Consider the following 23,284-nt stretch of genomic DNA (forward strand, 5'->3'; position numbering starts at 1 on the left):
TGCTTTCTTTTCTGTCTAGCTCTCCTCTCCTCTCCTTCTCTTCCTTTCCTTTCTTCTCCTCCTCTTCCTTTCCTCTCCTCTTGCTTTGCTCTCCTCTTCCTCTCCTCTCCTCCTCTTCCTTTCCTTTCTTCTCCTCCTCTTCATTTCCTCTCCTCTTGCTTTGCTCTCCCCTTCCTCTCCTCTCCTCCTCTCCCTTTCCTTTCTTCTCCTCCTCTTCCTTTCCTCTCCTCTTGCTTTGCTCTCCTCTTCCTCTCTCTCCTCTCCTCTCCTCCTCTCCCTTTCCTTTCTTCTCCTTCCTTTCCTTTCTTCTCCTCCTCTTGCTTTCCTCTCCTCTCCTCTCCCTTTCATTTCTTCTCCTCCTCTTCCTTTCCTTTCTTCTCCTCCTCTTCCTTTCCTCTACTCTTCCTTTCCTCTCCTCTCTCTTCTTACTTTCCTCTCCTCTCCTCATTTCCCCTCTCCTCTCCTCTCCTCCCATCATGGTGTCCTAGCTTGCTCTACCACTCTCTGTTTGCCTTGTCTCTCCATCTGTTTAATTCTCTACTTCTTCTGTCCTGTCCACACCTGCAGTCATTTGTCCTCCAAATCTCTGGCACCATGATGCCGGGTCAAATTTGAACATTTAGGACAATCAGGGCACGTACTTTTGATATCGTGTGAGTAGGAGCCGAATCCCAAATGAGACGGAATAGAACCTTTTGATGATTGTTTCCTGTGATTCACCTGATGGTGCAGATACCTCATTATACACATGCAATTATTTACTTGCACGGAAGAGCTTGAATCATTCAGATATATCACCAAGCTTCCACATCATGTGCTTCACACAGTGGGCTAAATGGGACTACAGTGCAACACATTTTTTGTTGCCCGTAAATTGTTGTATACAATAGAAAAGGCATATATGTGACATCTGCAGTTTTAGCTCTGACTACTGATTATGTGCACTTTTCCTCTACACTAGATTCCCTTCTATTGGTGACCTTTTACAAAATGATAGTGCAGTTTAATCACTGAATTATCTCAACACACCATAAAAACGCTGTCTGAATCAACATGGCCTCCTCTGTGATTAAACATGAAAGGAATGTCACAAAGATTGCCCAAATTCCAGCAGTGGGTTTATTCCACACAGATAGGCTTTTGGCTTTTATATTTGTACAGCTACAGTAAGTAGCAGAGCATTGGAGGACGTGTTGCAGACATCTTTCACCTTTTTTTTTTTTTTGTTTGTGACCCAACCCTTGGCACAGGCAAGCTGTTCAAAAACAAAATGATGTCTCATTTATGCTGAGGTAGGGCTCTTTGCAAAGATAAAGCCCATTATGGTGTGCTGATAATACGCCAGTCCGGATTGCACTCTGGTGCTTTTTTTTTTTGGACTTTGGTGTTGATCAGCAGTTCTGACGGGTCTTGATCAGATTTAAGGTCTTGATCTCCACATCCTTGTTTTTTTGATTTTGTTTTTACCTCATGCCACAGCTGCATCTTGCATTTCAATCAACAGTATAACGGCTCTTCGACTTGGACCTATGAGTGAGTAAGGTGGGTGGGTTTGACCACAGGCCTAGAAGAACATGGAGCTGTGAGTCAGGCGATGTGCGTGCAGTGGAGTAATCCTGCCTCATGGAGTCATCATGTTAGATGTCTTCATGTTTATGCGTAGTTTAGACTCCTTAATTTAGATGATCAATCCTTTTACCCCGGCAGCAAGGCTTCACTGGCGCGTTGCCTAGAACCTTGTTCTGTGGTGTCATTTGCCTCCCCTAGAATTTGAACCCACTACATGGTCCCAGATTACAGGGAGAGAATTGGACAAGGACATTTATGTTGTGTGTCTTTGCAGATTTGCAGATGCATTAATTTAAGATATAGTTTCTTTCCAGATTATAATTCTACATGAGTTGATGAGTAGTTTCATCTATAACAATGTGTCATATTCTGACTGCATATGGACCGGTTAACATCGGCTCCACCGAAGTGCTGCTTATATGTTAATGCTAGAATAATAATATTAGTCTAAAAATAGGCTTCAAATGCATTATGTTGCCAGTAGTAATTTTACTTAAGTAGAATTTTGAATAAATTTAATTTTTACTTTTTACTTTTAACGACGTATTTTTGTGGTGTCGCTACTTTCACTTGAATAAATAATCAGAAATGTTCTTCCTCCTCTACAATTGCCGTCTACTCTCCCTGGTTCTATTCCAGCTGGGGACCTTTTTGTTTGTTGCATAACATTATTTCTCTCTCCCCAACACACTCTCTGCCACCTCTCCACTCTCACCTCTCCAGTTTGTGAACATCCTGAGTTAAAGGTATTGAGACAAGAGTAGGTGGGATGTGGGTTAGAGGTCTGAAACACCGGGGTAAAAGAGATGCTTTCTGCTCTCTGGCTTAATGCTGACACATCCTCCCCCCCCCCAGCCTCACTTGAGCACACTGTAATATGAGTGGGTGGTTTTCAACCGTATTATTAGTGTTGCTATTATTTGCGCTTCTGTAGTTTAATAGCTGAGGGGCTGAGGACACAAAAGGAGGAAGACCACAAACGCTATTTAGGCTCTGCTCGCCTCCTTATTTATTTATTTATTTAAATCACTGCTGCTCACTGACGGTAAGAAGATCTGACAGCGGCTAATAAAGAATAGTACACAGTATTATTTTTGGAACGCTATTGCTGCTCTTTCACCAAGAGGCCCTGGAAATGTTGGGTCTTTTCATATTCTTGAGAACGGAACAGACGCCTTGGCTGCTTCCAATCCATAGTCTCAAGGCTTGTCAACATGTTCCGATAAAGGGAGTTTGAAGATGGTAATCATACGTGTTTTATGTTTTGGGGGACGCTCTCATTGTCAGATAAGAGAATTTTCTGGAACTGATGAATAATTTAGTCTCACCCGACAGTGGAAGCCAGACTTTGCATCCTTCTTTGATAAGGCTCTCCTCCACCAGCCTCTCCAACTCTCATACTCTTCTTCTTTCTTTTTTTTTTTCTGCACGCTGCAGAATTTACTATTCCTCTCATCCAGTTTCACCATGGCAACGTGTGTCATCTTGCTTTATGTGCCGGAGAACATAATCTGGTTGTCTAAAGCAACTGTTGGTTGCTGAGCACATTGCATGATTGGGAGGGAAAGCAGAGGGGCGAGTGGGGGACGTGGAACCCCTTAGGTAGGGCGAGTACTCCCCTGACCTATTTAGATCACAGCGACAGGCCTTTGTTACGGTTGCCTCAGGTCCTCCGCTGGAATATTTCTCACCTTTCTTCTTAGAGTATCTCCTGATGGAAGTCAGTATCTGCTACTCGCTCCACAATACTACATGCATATCTAATGGCTCCTAATGACATTTTTCAGAATGTATCTATATATCTATATATTTTGCTCATGCCTTGCAGCCCTTACGTGCAGGTACAATTTCTCAGGTCTGATCTGTCCTGTGACGAGTGGATTCTCCCGCTGTAGATCATCAGATCTATGCAACGCTAATAGATGCCTGCTTTATTGATGCGGTGAACCGGTTTACACATGATCAGCCTCACTGACTGTGGCTGGTGCTAATTGCTATCGATGATTAAAAGCCTGTTTGGGGAAAAAGCTAATGCTGCTGACCTATCGACCGCCAGATAGCTGGCTTGTGTCCGACATGCAAATCCATACTGCATTCGTTGTTTTGTTTACGGGGTTAACTAATCAGCCCGTGATTGTGCACATGTGTCATCGCAGCCAAATCAGATTGTGAGATACTGAGAATTGTCCCAGAGTTGCCCTGTTCGCGGGAGTTATAGCTGTCCGTTGATTGGCGAGTGCCCTCCGTGTGAGATTACTGGGGTTTTTAATTCATCCGAGTGTTTTGGTTTTCCAAATCGCAAAATGAGCGACATTTTTACAGCTTATTCTGGCATAGAGCTTTACTGAGTCTGTGTAGAATAAAAAAAAAAAAAAAGACTTAATCCTTCAGCTGAGATGGCATAATGCCTCTCAGTGGCTCACGTCTTTTTACTATGAGACCTCGTCAGTCGGATGCTGGGCTCAAGGAGTCAGTTGTTGCTTTTCAAATGCAGCCATGGAAATGAGCATGAGCCTTTTGAATAGCTGTGTTGATTGTGGAGGACTAACACCGTGCAGCCCCAGAGTGCTTCTCATCGTGTCTGATGGAACAATATGAAATCAAAGCTGTGTGCTGCGAGCTCTTCGCAGTGTAAAGTGTTGAGCATCAGGGAATGTCAGAACAGATTAAAAGCCTTTCCGCCCTGCTCCTCCTATCTCGCTCTCTCTTTTTTTTTTCTCACAGCCTCTCCCTCTTTGTCTCTCAAACACCCTTCCTCCTTATCTCTTTTGCGACTTAGTTAGGCTATCTCCTTTCATCTGTCCTCCTCTGCTCCATGCCTTCCCCTCTTGCCCCCCTCTCCTCTCCTCTGTCTGCGAGGCCTAAGATGGAGTGGCTCAGTCGCACAGAGCTCATAGTTAATTAGGCTTGGCCTTGTCACACATTGAGGGCTGGAGCCAGAGTTGTAGCTAAACCCAGTGGGGAGGCAAGGACAGAGATGGCAATCTAAAACAGTTGGCGTCAATCTATTGCCTACTGCTGACAAAGCCAGCTACCATTCCCCTGCTGTCTTAAACCCTGTACACAGTAAGACCTTGTCCATGTGTTTGCTGTGCATTTCTCCCATTAGATTTGTATTATGTGCCTCACTGTACGGCTTTACGCATGTTTTTTAAATGCGTCTTCTATTTATCAGTGTATACAGCACTTGTTTTGGGGGTGAAATGATGGGTTGAATAATCAGCATCTACTTTTAATGATTTTTTATTACTGAAAATGAATTTATTGGGTTGTCCAGACAAAACAACACATTCGAAGAGGTCACCTTGACATTCTTGACACTAAACAGTTAACGCTTTCATCGAGAAAATACTTTCTTAGCAGACAAAGTGATAATGAAAATAATTGTTAGTTACGGTTCTGAATTCTTTTTATTTAATTTATTTTGTGTGCATATACATATTTCTTTAAAGCCATTTATTATTTTTACTCACTAAAAGAGATTTTTTTTGTCTCTTTTCTTTTCAATTTCTATCACTGGAAGCTTTTTCCAAACTGTGCTGGTTCCAGAGGACCTTATTCACTGTACATTGTGGTGAACAGTGTCTTATTTCAACAGCTAAATCACCAAGTAAAGCGTGGGATTTTCAAATCTATGCGAAAACCCATCTACTCCTCTTGGAAAATGTGGGTTAAAAATAGAGCTTTTAGTGCACAGTACAATAGATGATGCTTTCTGCAATAAGCACAAGACGAGAACATGTGTCTTTTTTAGGAAAATTGTCAACCGTGTTTATGTTGCCTTGTGGAGCAGGGACTCTGCAGTATAATGGGGATCTGCATAGCCTCTCCTATGGATTGTGGTAGCCCGTGTGAAATATCCCCCAGCTTAACGGTGTGTACAGCTATTCAGATAGAGAACCGTTTTCTCTCTGTCTCTCTCCCCCCTCTCTCTCTATGTGCTTGACATAAAAAGAGAAAATCCCATTTCAGCCGTGACATTCTGCCTGTGTAGCAGAAACATACAGGGACTATACATCAAAGCAAGGCAGAGTGCACAGTGAGGGAAAGGAGGTTTTAATGACGACGGCGGTCTGGAGTGATAATATAGCGCCGCTAATAAGGAGCGTGGAAGTTTATTATTCCAAGTTTTTAAACCCTGCACCAAATCTATCACACAACTGTGCAGGGAATATGAAGTTGACTGTGTAATGCTCATTTCTTTCCGCATAGTACAGGCAATTAATTCAGGCTGCCGTGTAAATTGGCTAATCAATTTATCCGTGCTCTATATCTAAATGCATCTCTTGGCCTTTTGTCTCTTGGCAGGTTCCACATACAGCGTTCTCTCCACTATGCCCTCTGACTCAGAAAGCAGCAGCTCCCTCAGTAGTGTCGGTATGTATATTGACCCAAGATGCCTGTTATCTTGTGTGTGTGTGTGTGTCATGCCAGACGGGTTCTATACTATCGCCAAACGCACCATAACGATGCCAAAGAAAAGTCAGTACGGCTGCATCATGACGGGGAATGCTGTTTATGCTGATATTGGCGTACTTCCTGATGACTTCCTGATTTGTCTCCTGGGTTACAAAGTTTATTTTTCCTTTTTTTAAGTCTCACATTGGACCAATGTTTTCCTCTTTCCTTAAGTAAACCTTGCTCGCCTTTTCCTAGTTTTGACAAAGGTCCAAATGACTCAGCTGTGTTACATAAACCTCCAAAAGTGACCTAATCCTCAGATTTCCTGCCGTGTTCAATGAAGGAAACAACCCTGAAAATCACTCTTTAATGAGGTATAGTACTCTGTCACAATCTGTCTATTTGACTAAGTGTCAAGGACACGGAGAAGAGAATGCCCTTTTCATTTTAATGTTGTTCTGTTTTTAAAATCAATCAGGTGAATTTTAATCTCAGCCACAAATAGATCTTGTAATAGATTAGATAAATCCAGAGTTAAAGCAAATGAAGTCTCCTTGAAAACAAACGCTATAAATAAAGTATTTCAGAGTGGAGGTATTATTCAGATGCCCTGGCTGTCCACAAAACCAGTGCTTAAGTTTAATTAAAGGATACGTTGGTACTTTCTGTGTTGTTAAAACAAACGTACCCGAGGTACAGGAGACGGATCAGAAGGCCGTGTGTGTGTGTGTGTGTGTGTGTGTGTGTGTGTGTGTGTGTGTGTGTGTGTGTGTGTGTGTGTGTGTGTGTGTGTGTGTGTGTGTGTGTGTGTGTGTGTGTGTGTGTGTGTGTGTGTGTGTGTGTGTGTGTGTGTGTGTGTGTGTGTGTGTGTGTGTGTGTGTGTGTGTGTGTGTGTGTGTGAGAAAAGGTTATATCAACTGGGTGCAAAAATGTAAACATGCAAACCTAAGACAAATGTAACATTTATTCATGATAAACTTGATATAAAACATTTAACTTAAAGTTTTTAGTATTTATAAACTCTCAGTGACTTCAAGAATAACAAGTTCAAGTTATTCAGAAATATAAAATGCTGCCTGTTACATGTAATATAATTGGTAGGCTTTTTATTTCTCACAAACTTTACACAAAAACAGTTGGTGTGTATGATTTATGGATCACTGCCCATCAGTAGAAATATCCTGGTTCTTTTGTAAATCGATATTTCACGAGTCTTAAAATAATCTTGATTCTTACATGAATCTCTCCCCCCCCCCCCCCCCCCCCATAGCTGATATGCATTGCCAGTGTGTTTTTGATCAACAGTCCTAGCCTCTGGTAATGTGCTCACTGTTGCAGGTTCGCCCGTTAACGGTGAAGCATCCTCCCCACCCCCAGCGATCAACGACAACCGGCCTTCCGGCGACAACCTGGACACCATCTTGTTCCAGCTCCGCCAGGTGACCAGGGAGAGGGACGAGCTCCGTAAGCGTCTGGCGTTGGCATCGCCCGGGACCACCTTCGACGACTGCAGGTGCAAATCCTGGCCTGCCTGCCAAGTTGTTGTTGTTACTGTTTTGTTTTTTTAATCCTTCTGGTAACACTTACTGAAGTCTATGACACTGTCTACTGTGACTCTAGACGCTTTTTATGCCTAAATGAATCGCATCAAATCAAACTATTGACTCTGACCTGAGATTAATTGCTGTCAGAGCAGCAAAGTTTATGACTGGAAATGTTTACGCCTCTCCGTAGATTGTTAAATTCACTGTGATGTCAGCGTCCTTACTTCTGGCTGCCATGTTTTCATCTACTAATTCTCTGCCGTCTGGAATAATGTTGACTCTACCTTGCCGAGAGAGAGGGCCCTGACACTGGCTGCCTAATTAAGTTTAATGTGCTCTAGTTACCAGATGTTTTCTTCTGCAACAGACGAAGGCTGCTTTGCTTAAATCAGTGCATACGTTTTTTTTTTTTTATATATTTACATTCAGTCCAAATATTCATTCCAATCTTATGGATTCTCATACAAGGTGGAAGTCTGTCTTTCACGTCCTCCTGTCTGAGCTGTTTTTGGCCACATTATATAGCACAAGGCTGCTGGAAAGAGTGTTGATTCCTTGCTGCTTTTCTCCCTTTAAGGCCAAATTCCAAAGCCAGCCATGACTATGAACGTCTGAAAAGTCAGTGCATGAGGGCCATGGCAGACCTGCAGTCTCTCCAGAACCAGCACACCAAAACACTCAAGAGGTGCGAGGAGGCTGTAAAAGAGGCCGACTTCTACCAGTAAGTGTTCCTCATGCTACCTATTTTCCCTTTTCTCATTGCTAACGAAGGACCCTTTTATAAATATTAACCTGTATTGTGCAAATGTCTAAATCTCTAATGCATCTAGTTGCTTAGATTTCCATAGAAAAGCAGTGGTGAATGTGTGTCGGGACTCATTATCGAAGTGCAAATGTCGTAAAGCGTGCGATGAGCATTCTGCCACCTGCCACCTGCTGCTTTTCAGTGTAGAAATAATGACATTTTATTGCATTGTTTCACTGGAATTGTAGCAAATACTGGCATGGTGTTCCAATTAACCTAATTGAAAGAACATCCCTTGAAGCTACAGCTGCCTTTCCCATTGGGAGGGAATTGGCACTGCAAAAAATAAGCTTGGAAATGGAAGCATTTATGTTATTGAATTATTAAGCCTAACCCGCTCATAAGCCGCGGCAAAATTTCTGGAGCATATAGACCGATCGTACGGGTGCATTAGCTGTCAAAGGGTTTTGCTAATTAGAATATTTTTGAACATGAAAGGAGCAAAAGATAAGTTGTAAAGTTAAGTTGATGTTAATTGCTAATCAGGTTCACAATTTATACAGTGTGTGTGTATAGGAAACTCTTTGGTTGAAATCACAAACTAATCAACTAAAAGATATTCCAACGCTCCCCATACAAAGCAGGAGATTGCATTTTGGTCATACATTTATAGAGAGGTAAACCTCCAGATAGTGCCCCCCCCCTCTCCCCCTCTTGGATACAGTCCATAAATTAGATTACCCCTAAAATAACTTTATCTTTGCTGCATATCACCTGCAGAATTGTCCTGCTGGGTTGTTAAGCACCCTTTGTACTGAATAACATCAAAGCTTGCTTTCTGTATATTTGCATGAACAATGTACACACGTGTTTCCTCCGTCCAGCATGCTGCACAGCCGCGTCTTGGGCGAACAGACACAGCTGAAGGAGGAGATGGAGACTCTCCGGAGGGACAACGCCCAACTTGTCCGAGAGCACAACCACCTAAAACAGAACTGCGAGGAGCTCAAACGACTGCACAGCCAAGACCAGCAAGAGTTAGCGGACCTCCTGCTGCAGCAACAACAGGTACAACAACACGCACACGCACACCTGCACAGACACGTGTGAGGGTGTGTGCGCTGTAGCTGCCCAGATGTTATAAGGACAGGAATGGCCTTCGGTGATTTACTGATGTGCAAGAGCCAAAATACAAATTCAAACTGATTTCTCACAAACAATATTTGTTCCTTTTTTGCTACAGCATCACATATTTGTAACGGTGCTGAGGATTCCCCCTAATTTTGGTGCATCAAACAATGTTTCCTTACTTTGTTCTAAACAGCACGAGGGTGCTGTGACCCGTATTGGACTACTACGCAGTACAGTCTCACACAGCACCCATGGGAACACTGCAGTTGTTAAGAGCACAGGCCAGCCAAGCAGACGGAAATGCATATAGAGCACTTTCTGGAAAGGGCAAGCGCAGAAGAAAAGTGCTTTTTGGCTTGGGCAAAGGGCACGCTGACCCAAACTATGTGGCTACAAGATCAGTGTATACGCAGTATATGCTGCGTGGACAAGGTCAATAAAAGCCCTCGGGTCACAGCAGTCAGGAATCAGCAAGACTTGCAGTAATGAGGAAAACAGCCTCGCAGAGAATGAATAATGCATTCTGAAGGACACACTCCGCACATAAAACTGTTAATTTTACAGGCCCGTCATTCTGTTTTAAACGCAGTTCTTCAAATGAACTTGCACGTCAAAAAAAAAAAAAAAAGCCTTTGTTTAAGCTGGCACAGGATTTGCACTGTAGAAGGAGAATCCTGCCTACACATTGATGCCATCTGCTGCTCAGGTGGGGCACAACAAATCCAGGGCTTAGTTCGATTTCAGCTGATGGCATCAACTCTTTTGGACGCCATATAGGTAGTTTTTATAACCGCATATCCTATGACTTTTGTTGTCCTTTACCAGGTAATGAGAGAGAAGGGCTCATCAGAGGTGTTAAACAAACTGTATGACACAGCTATGGACAAGCTGGAGGGGGTAAAGAAGGAGTACGACGCCCTGAGCCAGCGCTACAGTGAGAAGGTGGCTAACCATAACACGGACCTGAGCCGCCTGGAGCAGGCCGAGGAGGAGAACCGGAGGCTGCAGAAGCAGATGGACGCGCTGCTCAAACAGCGAGACTCGGCCATGCACTACCAGCAGCAGTACTCCACGTCGATGAGGAGGTAAAGGGCATTCATCACCCGCACACGTGCAGAGAACGGAACGCATGAAGATGAATCCGTGCACGAGGGAATATAACTCATGATATGCAGTAAATATTCTGCTTGAATCAGTCCAGCAGAGGATGTGATGACCCAGGACCTGTACACACACACACACACACACAGTAACAAGCACTGATATGAGCTACACTCAAGCTGCAGCCAGCACATCATTTTATATTGGCATCTCGTAAACTTGTTCACGGAAACACTCGCCATCTTCCTCCGCCCTCCCCAGGTTTGATTCAGTGCAGCAGGAGCTGAACAAGTCGTCAGCGCAGAACAAGGAGCTGCAGAGGGAGATGGAGCGGCTGCAGTCGGAGGTGACGCGCTACAAGAACTTGCAGCTGAAGGCAGCCAAAGACTGCGAGAAGTACAAGGAGGAGAGGGACTCGGTGTTCAACGAGTATCGTCTCATCATGAGTGAGAGGGACCAGGTGATCAAGGAGCTGGACAAGCTGCAGACGGAACTGGAGGCAGCGGAGGCCCGGCTAAAAAACACCTCCTCAGAGAGAGTGGTGGCCAGCGAGGAGTTGGAGGCACTCAGACAGGTATCAGGCTCAAGAGTGTATCGAAGTTTATACAGCAGTTAGAGCTGATGCCAGCATGGAGGATGAACCGCTGTTGTTTATACATCGTCACAAACAACACACACGATATTAAATCAAGTGTTTTTATAAAAGCAGACCAAAGTGACCAAAGTGCTGTACAATAAAATAACATAAAACACAACATGGTAGCTGCAAAAAAAAGCAGTAAAGATAACATAACAATGCTATCTCATACACAAATAAGTGATGACTAAACTTATACCCACCAAATCTGATGTTGTTTTATGGACGGTATATGTTGAATGACAAACTTTGAACGTGCACTTATTCGCTTTCTTGCCAAAAGTTGGATGAGAGGATCAATAACTTATCTTAACAGAGCATTTTCAATACCTTTTTTTTTTTTTTAAGTAATAATTTAGTTTAAAAAATTGGATATAAAGCCTTTTGGAATGAAACTGTTCTTTGTCATTACTCATCAATCACAGCCTCCCCCAAGAGACTTACTGTCTCCCTGACAGTTACTGAGTGAACCAATTCCTCTGTGATGGATGGACGGAATTTTTATATGAAGCTGTCAAGTTTTAGTGCGTCTGTTCGTGACTTGGGCCAGCCTTCTACTTTTCAGTCAGTGAATCAAAGACCATTTCCCAGTGACGCTGCACAAAGAGTTCAGCTCCACCGCCTCCTTTTTTATTTTTTTATTTTTTATTTTTTAAGATTATTTTTGAACAGTGGTTGACAGACGAAAGAGATTCATAACTAGTGTTGGATCACTCCGCATTGGACCTCAAATAACATTTTCACATCGCATTAATGACTCACAGTGTTGAGATGCCCTCATTCCATTTTGCCCCTCTGTCCCCCCCGTCCCCGTCCCCCCCAGGAGTTGAACTCGTCACTGGTGGACCGCGACAGGGCCATCTGCGAGAGGAACGAGCTGCTGGAGAAGTACTGCCACGAGGTCAAGGACAAGGCCGAGGCTCAGAAGGAGCTGAGCCAGGCCTGCAAGGACATCGAGATGGTCCGGGAGGAGAGGGACGTGGCCCGCAAGGAGAGGACGGAGGCCATCATTCAAAGGGATCAGCTGCTCCGAGAGTACTATCAGGCCAGACAGGTAACAAACTGCACCTTTTGACCGTAAAAAGTCAAAGGTTGGACGCATGATGAAGAGCTTAGTGCATCCAGCTGGTGGATTACAGTATGCCAATGCACCGACTCTGAAGCGTATTTCTGTCACACCTCTGTCTGCCCACTAGATGGCGCTCCTAACAGTCATTCTGCCCGTCACATGTACTTTTTTTTTAACCTTAAAAATGAGCTGCAGTTTGGTGTGAAAGTGTACCTAGGTGTGTGACTTTCAAACAGACACTCTTTGACTGGATGTTGAAACGCGTCATGCATCTCTTTAGTTTTTAACGAATAATCGTATTCACGTGTACTCGATGTCCTTAGAAACAAGACTCTGCCACCCTGGACATGGAGCGAGCCAATAAGGAGATCGAGATGCTGAGGAAACAGTATGAAGCCATGTCCCAGGAACTGAAGGAGGCCACACAGGAGGCGGAAGTGGCCAAATGTCGACGGGACTGGGCCTTTCAAGAGCGGGACAAAATAGTGGCAGAGAGGGAGAGCATAAGGTCAGTCTGTGTGTTGTTTTTAAAGACTCCTGACAAAGTCCGAAGGGCTCACTGATTCCTACTCCTCCCAACACACTGCACCCTTTTTTATCTCGCATCGTGTCGCCACCTCTCTGCTCTCCTTCCGCAGGACTCTGTGTGATAACCTGCGGCGAGAGAGGGACCGGGCAGTCAGCGATCTGGCCGATGCCCTGCGGAATCTGGACGATATGAGGAAACAGAAGAACGATGCGCTGCGAGAGCTCAAAGAACTGAAGTGAGTCTTCACCATGAAGCCTCAGTTATGATGATGATGATGATGATGATGATGATGATGATGATGATGATGATGATAATTATAGTAAAGACTCCTATTAGCAATCCAAGGAAAAAATCCTCCCGCAATGCCTGCCTCTACTCGGCCAACTTGGTGTGTCTTAGTCTCTATAAGCTGATGTACTCTGTGTGTGGCGGGGCGTAAACTGCGATACTCTGCCTTTGGAGACATCACAGAGCTCAGTAGTTTGTCTGGCGCCATTTCCACATGCCCGGATTAAAAGTGTAATCCCGAAAAGTGTCAGTGTTTAGAGGACACACATTCACATTTGGTTTCTCACTGGCCCTATAGCCCTGCATATGAATGTCTTTCTAAATTGCATGTTAAAGCTCCCCCTGCTGGCTAAAAGGAATATGACAGTCATTTCTGAGTCAAAGCATTGATGCAGAATGCAGCTACTTTTCGGTGCAGTGAGTTTCTTCCTCTATCCTCAATGTAAGATTGGGGTTTTAATGTCACCGCCACCCTAAAGGCATTCCTCAGTAGGACGCCATATATCTTACTGACAGCTGGGCATTGTGTGAAATCTACTTTTAGTTTTCTCAGGAGTAAATATAAATCTGATTCCCTAAACCACAAAACGGAAGGTGCTAGGGTGAGAAATATTTTTGGAAAGATAGAAGTTTTTTGCCCAAGTCCACATAAATAAGGTCAAAACAAGTATACTTTCTTAATCCAGGCTGAATTCTACATCCACACTGTCATTTTATGTGTGTGTGTGTGTGTGTGTGTCGGTGTGTGTGTGTGTGTGTGTGTGTGATTCCTTCTCTCTGCCGTCTCTGCGCCTCCATCCTCATGCGACTGACCTTTTGACTCTTGTGTGCTCACGTATTGCTCTGTTAAGGGAGAAGATGGAGAGCCAGCTGGAGAAGGAGGCCCGGTTCTGTCAGCTAATGGCCCACAGCTCTCACGACTCAGCCATCGACACAGACTCCCTGGAGTGGGAGACAGAGGTGGTGGAGTTTGAGAAGGACAGGGTAAGCGCAGTGCTCGCTCTCATTACTGAGAGTGATCTGGTGACGCGGCAGTTCTTCTGAGAGCCAGAGGAGCTCTAATGACCGACGCAACGTAATAACAAGTTTGTCAAAACGAATGAATTCCCTAACATTTGTATTGTTGCCTTTTTAACAGGACGACATGGATTTGAAGGCACTTGGGTTTGATATCGCCGAGGGGGTAAATGATCCCTATTTACCGGGAGATTGTGGAATATTCGTTACAAGGGTGGACAAAGGAAGTATCGCAGATGGAAGGTTAAGGTATGAGCCGCCTCGTGAAACTATCCCGTGTCATTTTCCGGACCAACGGTTTGTTCGATCCCTCATAATCCGTCGTCTTGTGTTTCCAGAGTGAATGACTGGTTGTTGAAGATTAATGACATGGACCTGACCAATAAGGACAGGAAGCAGGTGGTGAAGGCTGTCCTCAATGGTGGCGGATTGATCAACATGGTGGTACGAAGAAGGAAGTCTCTGGGAGGAAGGCTCGTCACTCCTGTCCACATCAACCTTGTGGGACACAAAGGTATAGTAGAGTGCATATAACCAAATGTATATGCTGGTCATACATTACTGTTTGCACATACAAGCTGCATTTGCACTATGTTACATATTTTATAGCACCACTCAATGCACATTCTGTATATAATATAGCATGTTTTTGCACTTCTGGTTAGATACTAACTGCATTTCATTGGCTTGTACCTGTACTCTGCACAAAGTTGAATCTAATCTAATGCTTCTGTGCTGTCTCCCTCTCAGACAGCGGTATTGGTCTGGAGAGCGGCGTGTTTGTCACTGCACTCGTCCAGGGCAGTCCAGCAGCAAGGGAAGGCTCTCTCACAGTTGGAGACAGACTGATTGCTGTGAGTCGTTCTTAGCTTCAATAAAATCTATATATTTGTTTATACTCTCCCTTTTTTTTTTTTTTTTTTTACATCAACCACACCACAGCTCACACACACACACACACACAGGTTCCTTCTGGAGTTCTAATACAGGAATCCATTCCACCACACACACTCCAAACCCAGATGAAGTGGGATTTGGTGGAGTGTGTGTGTGTGAAGTAAAAGGAGGAAAGTCTCCTGCAGCTCTTTAGAGGGTTAGGTGGAGTTGCATTTTCACACGCACGCACAGCTGCAATACACTCACACTTGAGGGAAAGGAAGAGAAAAGGCAAGTGACAGAAATGGAATTTAGCATCTCCATCTCTTATCTTTTGAAAAGTGACCTTGTCTCTTGAGAGTAGCATAACTCCCCCCTGTTAGTTTAAGCGTAAGCATGAAACCTGTGCATTACGGTTTTTTTTTTAATCCCGGAGCACTTGGATATCTCCGCTCGCGGTTTAGCAGCGTAGCAGTTTCCGCGACGTAATCAGGGAAGTGATATGCCAGATGATAGCTCGGCTACAATTAGCAATGGTAAGTACATATGATGCGTTAAGAGATCCTAATCGTGGAAGAGTATCGTATTCATATCATGCCCTTCTGAAAGTTAACCACCTGAGTGTATCAGGTTATATATAACTTATTAAATGCTTAATTTGTGCTTCCTAAAAAGAGTGCTGAATCTGCAATGAATTGAAAGTCAGGAGCTGAACTCCGTGACTCAGAGGTGAGCTCAGATGCTCCAGGAAACGTGTCCGACTTGTTTGAGGTTAAAGCAAAAAAAGTTCTTTCCTGAACTTATTTCATGATAACTCTCTAGCCATAATACATTACCCTCTTTAAGATTTTTAAGCGGTTAGGGATATTAAAAAGAGCAAAGTCGAGCCCATTGTGATGGAAATGTGCTGGCCTAGATTTCTTGTGGTTACCTCACCGCAGCAGTGAGACGCATCCGCAGGCTCCAGGCAATCACATGTTCAGGAGATATGTCACCTGGATGTGTTTTATAGACGTCTATGACTATTAATAATGCTGTCAATGAGCCAAACGCACACTTCAGAGGAATGTCAAACAGGCTAACGTGGATTACTTTAGTGTTAAAGGACCTGTCCTTATTTCCAATGTCTTTCTCTACTCTCCAGATAAATGGCATTGCTCTGGATAACAAATCTGTGACCGAGTGTGAGGCTCTGCTGAGGAGCTGCAGGGACTCTCTTAGCCTCTCTCTCATGAAGGTGGGCCACACTCTCTTTCCAAGCTACTTTTTTTACTTCACCTCTGCCGTGTGTGTGTGTGTGTGTGTGTGTGTGTGTGTGTGTGTGTGTGTGTGTGTGTGTGTGTGTGTGTGTGTGTGTGTGTGTGTGTGTGTGTGTGTGTGTGTGTGTGTGTGTGTGTGTGTGTGTGTGTGTGTGTGTGTGTGTGTGTGTGTGTGTGTGTGTGTGACAAATGAATTTGCCAGTGTATCACAACACTCCTTCATCTGTCCTCCCCGCAGTTCTTCCCTCACAGCACATCAGGCCAAAACATCTTTGAGAGTCTGCGTGAGTCATCGGAGAAATCCAACGGGCGCATTCACCTGTCTGAGATTCACTCCCGGAACAGCCGCAACCTGAAACACAACAGCTCGACACAGACCGACATCTTCTGCCCGGATGTCGGAAGCACCAGCACAAGTAGCATCTCTGTGGAGCGGAGGAAGATCAGAGGTGAATCTGATGAGGTGTACTGCGAAATGAGCAAGCCCTACTCCACAGGTTCCCTCCATGCCACTAGCCTTCGGCCGGCCTCTGACTTGGGCACTGGCCGCTACGGGCCCAGTGCTTTCCAAGAGTGCTGTCCCTACACAAAGGCGCCTTCCTCCCTGCCCTTTGACCCTGTCTCTGCCTCAGACTGCATCACAATGGAGACAACCCTGGAGAAGAAGCACAGCGGGGGCACGTGGCCCAAGATGATGGTGGGAGGTATGTCGGTGGCACCAGATAACACCAGTCCAGTCACAGCAGCAGCCCAGCTCTCCATCTACAAATCGCCCAAGCAGAGGAAGTCCATCTTCGACCCAGACACTTTCAAGCGCCCCGAAACACCTTCCTTCTCTAAGATGGAGTACTTGGCAGCCAATCAGATTGCGGCAGTAGCCGCTGCAGCTGCTGCAGCGGCCCACTCCCCGCAACCTTCCAAGACAGAGTCCTTCTCCTCATCATCCACCCCTACTCCAATCCCCCCAACCCCACCCACTCGCAGTGACTCCTTTAAGTTCAAACACAAACATCAAAGCAGCTCTGCCTCTGACTGCACGATCACCTCAGACGGCAAGGGAGAGGCTGCCATCTCCATGGCAGCAGGAGAGAGGAGCGAGCGAGAGAGAGACAGGAATGGAAACCACTATTTCCTGGACGGCAAGGTCCTGACCTCCAGGAAGTCGTGTGATGAGGACATCGGCCGAACCAGAGGGGAGGAGCCAGAAGTGAAGAGGCCGCGCCCTAAATCTGCCCCCGCCCTTCGACGTAGGATGACCCCCCAGAACATCACTCTTCCCTCCTTCCAAGTAAGTCCATTTAGGGCCTCAAAAATGGATCTACTGTCTTTATGTGGGGCACTTGGTTCTGAATATTTTTTTGTTTGTCTCTAATAAAGAGATGAGAACATGATGCATTTGGAAAGAGTCAATCAAACCAAAGTTTCAAATCATCCCAGTGGGCCAAAGCATCCATTTTTGTAATATAATTTACAGCCCCGTCAGAGTTATGCCTCTGGGACTTGCCTCTTAGCCAGGGTGTCTGGGTGATTGATGCTTCTGCACTGGTACAGTACCCAACCCAGGAGCTGAGTCAGTGCCTGGGGCTCCGACAACCATGCCTGGCTACCTATTCAGGCCCTGAAGCGCACAGGAGAACGCAGCGGGGATAAATGTTCATTTTTACTGTTGCGGGGTGTTCATGCTGTCATTTTCCTCATATGGAAGTTGTCTCCAGCAAAGGGTAGAGAATTTCTCCCAAGACGTAATGGTGTTTTGTTCCCCTGCAGGGAAAATGATAACAGTTTGTTTCTGTCACTCATCACAGAGCTACTCTAACGATGAGCATTCACCAGAGCCCAGGGACATGCTGCGTTCCTCCCCCAGCCGCTCCCACAGGCACAGCGTTGGCTTCGTCCCTACAGTCTACAATGGCAGCCTACCTCCGAGTGAGTTCCTCAAACTATTACATAAACACAGGCTTGCATGCTGTCCCCCCCCCCCCCCCCCCCCCCATAATCATAGCCTCCCTCTCTAACACGATGGTGTGTCTGTGCCTTGACAGATTCAGCCCATAGGGGTCTGTCTCCTTGCCCCGCTGTGACGGCCGTGATGAGGAATCCCGTGTACACAGTGCGCAGTCACCGCGTTCACACCAGTAACTGTCCATCTGTCGCCTCCCAGATATGTCACCAGCACACCCACACCAGGTTACCTTCTATTTCACACTCGCAATTTCCGTGACCCGTGTTTTTAAAATGGGTGGTTTATGTCAAGGGTTCTTAAATTGTCGGCTCAGTGTTTCTCACAGGGCCTGTTATGATGACTAACATTTCTGAATTAGCCTGGTCCTGAAGGCAAAGTCTCATAATTAGATTTGGGTTAGGATGGAAAAGAGTTTCCTACTGTTGCTTTTTAATATTGTGCGGTTGGGATTTTGCTCAGCCCATCAATTTAATTAACTCTGAACTGTGAAATATTTTGCATGTTGAAATAATTGTATGCATAATTATGAGTGTTTACTAAAGGCTTTTATTAATGTTTCTGTATAGCCCTCAACACCAGGGTCGTCTGAGCCTGGACCTGAGCCAGCAGAAGCGCACGAGTGACTTCTCTGAATCCTCATCGTCACGCAGCAGCAGAGCTTCACACGGTACAAACTCACTGCCCTCCAGCGCACGACTCGGTCAGTCTGACACTCATGCACGCACGCACACACTTAAAGGTCACAGACTCGGTGCCCTTTATCTTCTTGGATATTGTGTGTCACAGCGTTCATTCCTGTATCATCTCATCCCTCTGCTAGGTTCTTCCAATAATGTCCAGTACCGCACGGAGAGGATCAAAATCCCTTCCACTCCTCGCTACCCTCGCTCCATGCTGGGGTCAGACAGAGGTACTTCGCTCGCTAGTGGGGAAACAAATCTTCACAATCGACACATGAGTATTAAAACACTTTTAACTTAAGCCCTTTTGCTCAAAAACTGCACAGCAGCAGCAGCAGCAGCAGCAGCAGCTGTAGTTCTAGCCATAAGTTCTTCTTTTTTTTTTATGTCAGGCCTGGTTTCACTTGTCTTTTATTAAGTTTTAAATTGAGTTTTTTTTACAGCACAGACAGAAGAAAAACCTCGGATGTGGAAATGTCTCTGAAACACCAGTTTTAAACATCAGCGTGAGCAGTTTGTCACAGTGACCCTTTTATCTCCTCTGCATTCATTTGATCAGATAGTGTTCAGACAGAAAGATAATGTGTCCAGGTGTAAATAGCCTCCAGGCAATTCAAGATCCGATTACCCAAACCTCCTCCCTAGGTGGTTAGAAGCATTTTATCTTTTTTGCATTACTGTAAAATCAATCCAAGCTTCTTTAAGTAATCAAAGCTTTCGTACGCAGACGTAGAAACCAAAGTCAACAAACTGCTGACGGGCATCTCAGGTGGCAATATCCTTGTAAGAGTGTTTGTGGATGTGTGTCGAGTTCTATGAGGTGTTTACTGTCTCCATGTATCACAAAATGGTTTGAAGTCACAATTGTGATCGGATATGTATTCAAGACAAGACATACACACACACACACCCTTATTCTGTCCCTTTCTGCTTCTCCTCCCTCCCTCCTCCAGGCTCCCTCTCGCACTCTGAGTGTAGCAGTCCCAGCCTCATCACACCTCCACAATCGCCACTCAATCTGGAGACTTCCTCGTTTGCCAGCAGCCAATCTCAAGGCTCCATTTCCACTTTACCTCGGATCTCAGTCAGCCCTTTGCCAATAGGGGAGCGCAGGAAAGACAGGTACGACGGTGCTCACAGATGCATTAAAAACAAAACAAAAGAAGAAGCAGTATACCAGAAACAAACTGCCCAGTTGGATGACGTGTCTGCACTAGTGCGACGCTGCCGAAAACTGGAAGTTGCCGATCACCGACGACCTGTTGGGAATATGACTCAGATGATTATGTGTGCGGCCGCTGTAATGGGACTAGGATTCTGAGAAAATGTCTCTATGAATGGTGTAGCTGTTGGGTGAATGATGGAGAGTAGGATTTTCTAAGGATGACTTCAGAAGCGGGTACAATACGTCTGCCCTTAGGGATCCTCTTAGGCTATTTCAAAAGGCGTTGCCAGGCAACAGGTCTATCCTAACCAGAGCTGTGCAGTCCCTCATGGAAATCCTATTAAAACTCTTTTAATCATTTTTATGGAAGCCGTTTGCCGTTTCCAAAGAAGAATCAGTGATTCGCCTCCTATGTTGGGATTTGTTTCTATTCTTTCCTCCCAACATTTCTGTCGCCGACACCTCTCAGTCTTTTATACTGTTACTGCCTCTGTGTGATACGTGTCCTCCATTCTGCTCTTTATCTTCCTCCCGCCTCTCTGCAACCTTCCACTTCCAGATCTCTTTACCGTAACCGATCTTTTCTAAGGATTCCTCTGGCTGCAAGGCCGAGGTTCTCCTCTCTCAGGAGCCTCAGGTTCGTTCTCCCTCACAGTGCTACAAACAAGGGAATGCCCCCACCCCACCCCACCCCACCCTTTCCCCCCAAGTTCACGTCGTTCACATGCTTCACTGCAGTTGGCTGGATAATGTAGAGGAGCAGTCCACATGCATTATACATAATGCAACAAAAAAAAGAAAGAAGAGAATTGTGTTGTTTTTCACCCTCCACGAGAGCGCGGTTTAATTTAGAGATTTCCAGTTCTTTGCATGCCACAATATTAGTGCCTTAGGAAAGCAACAAAAATAGACCTGATTAGCCACACTCTCTGAACTTCAAAGGTTCAGTGTTATGTTTATTTGTCTGCATTTGTCTCCCTTCATGTCGGAAAACCCACTCGAATCTCAGATATTGCATGCAGTGTCCATGCCCCATGATGACGACATGGTCAACATGCATGTTTCAAGCCAAGTCACCTTTCAGTCCGCAGTATGTATGTTATGTTATGTTATGTTACGTAATGGTATTATTATTCAGCCTCGAGCTTCTGGGTCATGGTCTTTGTTGTACACCACCACTCTGTTTTACCTCCCAACCCCCCCCACCACCCCACCACCCCACCACCCCTCGTCTCTGGCTGCTAATCCATCCCTCTTATCTGCCGTCATGGAATTGTATGCCCTGTCCAAAGCCAACTTGTTACGAAGACACACAGAGTTCATGCAAATCTCCTTCATGTGAAGGGATTTCACTTGACACAGTGTCTCTGTAGTCTAAATCTCTTCTGGTTTTGTCTGTAAACCAGGCGTAAAGTGGTGCTCGGGAGAGATTGGAGAGATCAATTTACAGGCCTGGAGGGAAATGTAACATGAAACAAACTTTCTTTAATCACAAAATCTTTTTATTCATAGTGTTCTTATAATTTGGACCAGATATGAGTTTTTGTTTTGTATATCTAGAGCTAAATCTCCAGAGTTGTAAAAAAAAAAAGGTTGGTCAGTCCAACTGTGCCGTCCCATCACCCTCCCGTTCTGTTCTTGGGTGGCACCCTGTAACTGCTTTTCTGTGGCTGCTATTCATTTATACACTTTTCTCTTACCAGGCCATACTTGGAGGAACCCCGCAATGTCATTCTGCACAAAGGCGCGGAGCCTCTGGGCATCTCCATCGTCAGTGGGGAGAACGGAGGCATCTTTGTCTCTAAAGTCACAGGAGGTAGCATCGCCCACCAGGCAGGCTTGGAGTACGGAGACCAATTACTGGAGGTATGAGCAAGTTACCATATGTCGAAAAGGTTACCGCTTCAAACTGCGTAAACAAGAACGCGTCAAGGAGCAGAACAACACAGGAGCAGTCTCGTGCGAACGCCATTAATATGTGTGTGTGTGTGCGCGCGCTTTTGAAAGCTCGGCCATTTTGCTGCCTACCATACATTTATTCCATATGTCTTCACTTCCTGCAAGACTGCATTTGTTAGCGTCGTTGTCACAGTTCCCAGTATTTTAATACTTGCGGACATGCATTTGCCAAATATGTGTTTTCACTGCATAATAAATGGCTGACCAAGCTGAAATTCTGTTCCAATGCCACATCAAGAGGACACGCACACTGTTCTTGTGGACGCTGCACAGTTTTCACATATTCACATGTTTTAAAGTGTCAGTGTAAATGCTTTTACAATGCTTTACGAATCATTTTGGAAATTGTTAAGATTCATGATTGTTCCCCCTTGTTAGTAGTTAAATAGCTCAAAGAGATTAAATGAAGGCAGATGTTCACCTCAGTGGCAACAAGATGATCTGTAACTCTGTTCAATATAATCATGATGTGTTCTGAATGATTGAGGTGGAAAAAAACCAACATTTCAGAAGTGCAAGTTAGACTACAGATGCAAGACAAAGCCTGGTGTCTTTACACAACAAAGAATATGCACTCTTTGTAAGACTTTGAAAATAAGTGTCGCACTAATCCCCTTTCAATTCTTCCCCACCGAGTGCTACTAAAACCCTTTAATAAACCGGGCACATACTGTGTTCATATCTTCTTTTAGTTTTCCCATCTCTCCCCCCAATCACACTTTTCTATCTTTTTTTTATTAGTATAATGGGATCAACTTGCGGAACGCGACGGAGCAGCAAGCTCGTCTGATCATCGGCCAGCAGTGTGACACCATCACCATTATGGCCCAGTACAACCCACACATGTACCAGCTGGGAAACCACTCTCGCTCCAGGTAACATGACCTTTCTTGTAGAATTGTCTGTAGAGGTTCAGTGTGGGGCGAGACCCAAATGTGCTGCTCTGCTGATTCCTGAGTCACTTCCTGTAAGTGTTTTCAGTTTAGGAATGACATGGATATTGATATGGCTTTAAATGGCCAGGTGTTCTCTAAATGCATTTGTCTTTTTTCTCTCTTTCCTTTTTGTTGTAATGAGGCCAGAGGATGCTTTTTTCTTTTTTCTTTTTTTTTGCTGAATGAACATAAATAAATCTCTGGAACAGCAGTTGTTCGCCACGGTGCCAAGTATAAGGATGTAATTAACTATGTAGCTGTTCATCTTTAAATATGCACAAATTACTCTTTGAATATGGAGTCCGGTATTTATATTTACAGTAATTATATATTTTTTTAAATAGTTATCATACACTGAGCATTGAGCCGTAGTTATTTTTTTATTGTGACCAAAATATGTACATAGACATTGGACG

The 23,284-nt window shown here is 44.8% G+C and overlaps 1 protein-coding gene across 1 annotated transcript in view; it reads left to right on the forward strand.

The window, feature by feature from the left end:
* Positions 1-23,284, forward strand: part of dlg5a (discs, large homolog 5a (Drosophila)) — a 35,790-nt gene that overhangs the window by 5,556 nt on the left and 6,950 nt on the right. The window contains 22 exon segments of the mRNA XM_029449131.1: positions 5,878-5,946; positions 7,309-7,483; positions 8,092-8,235; positions 9,144-9,327; positions 10,216-10,475; positions 10,753-11,065; positions 11,952-12,182; positions 12,521-12,705; positions 12,836-12,961; positions 13,866-13,998; positions 14,153-14,280; positions 14,370-14,545; positions 14,782-14,885; positions 16,052-16,144; positions 16,405-17,454; positions 17,972-18,092; positions 18,209-18,353; positions 18,696-18,829; positions 18,950-19,039; positions 19,763-19,931; positions 21,678-21,840; positions 22,675-22,808. Of these exon segments, the coding sequence (XP_029304991.1) occupies positions 5,878-5,946; positions 7,309-7,483; positions 8,092-8,235; positions 9,144-9,327; positions 10,216-10,475; positions 10,753-11,065; positions 11,952-12,182; positions 12,521-12,705; positions 12,836-12,961; positions 13,866-13,998; positions 14,153-14,280; positions 14,370-14,545; positions 14,782-14,885; positions 16,052-16,144; positions 16,405-17,454; positions 17,972-18,092; positions 18,209-18,353; positions 18,696-18,829; positions 18,950-19,039; positions 19,763-19,931; positions 21,678-21,840; positions 22,675-22,808 (4,327 nt within the window).

Source organism: Cottoperca gobio, chromosome 15 (genome assembly GCF_900634415.1).
Source record: "Cottoperca gobio chromosome 15, fCotGob3.1, whole genome shotgun sequence".
NCBI classification, from domain to species: Eukaryota; Metazoa; Chordata; class Actinopteri; order Perciformes; family Bovichtidae; genus Cottoperca; species Cottoperca gobio.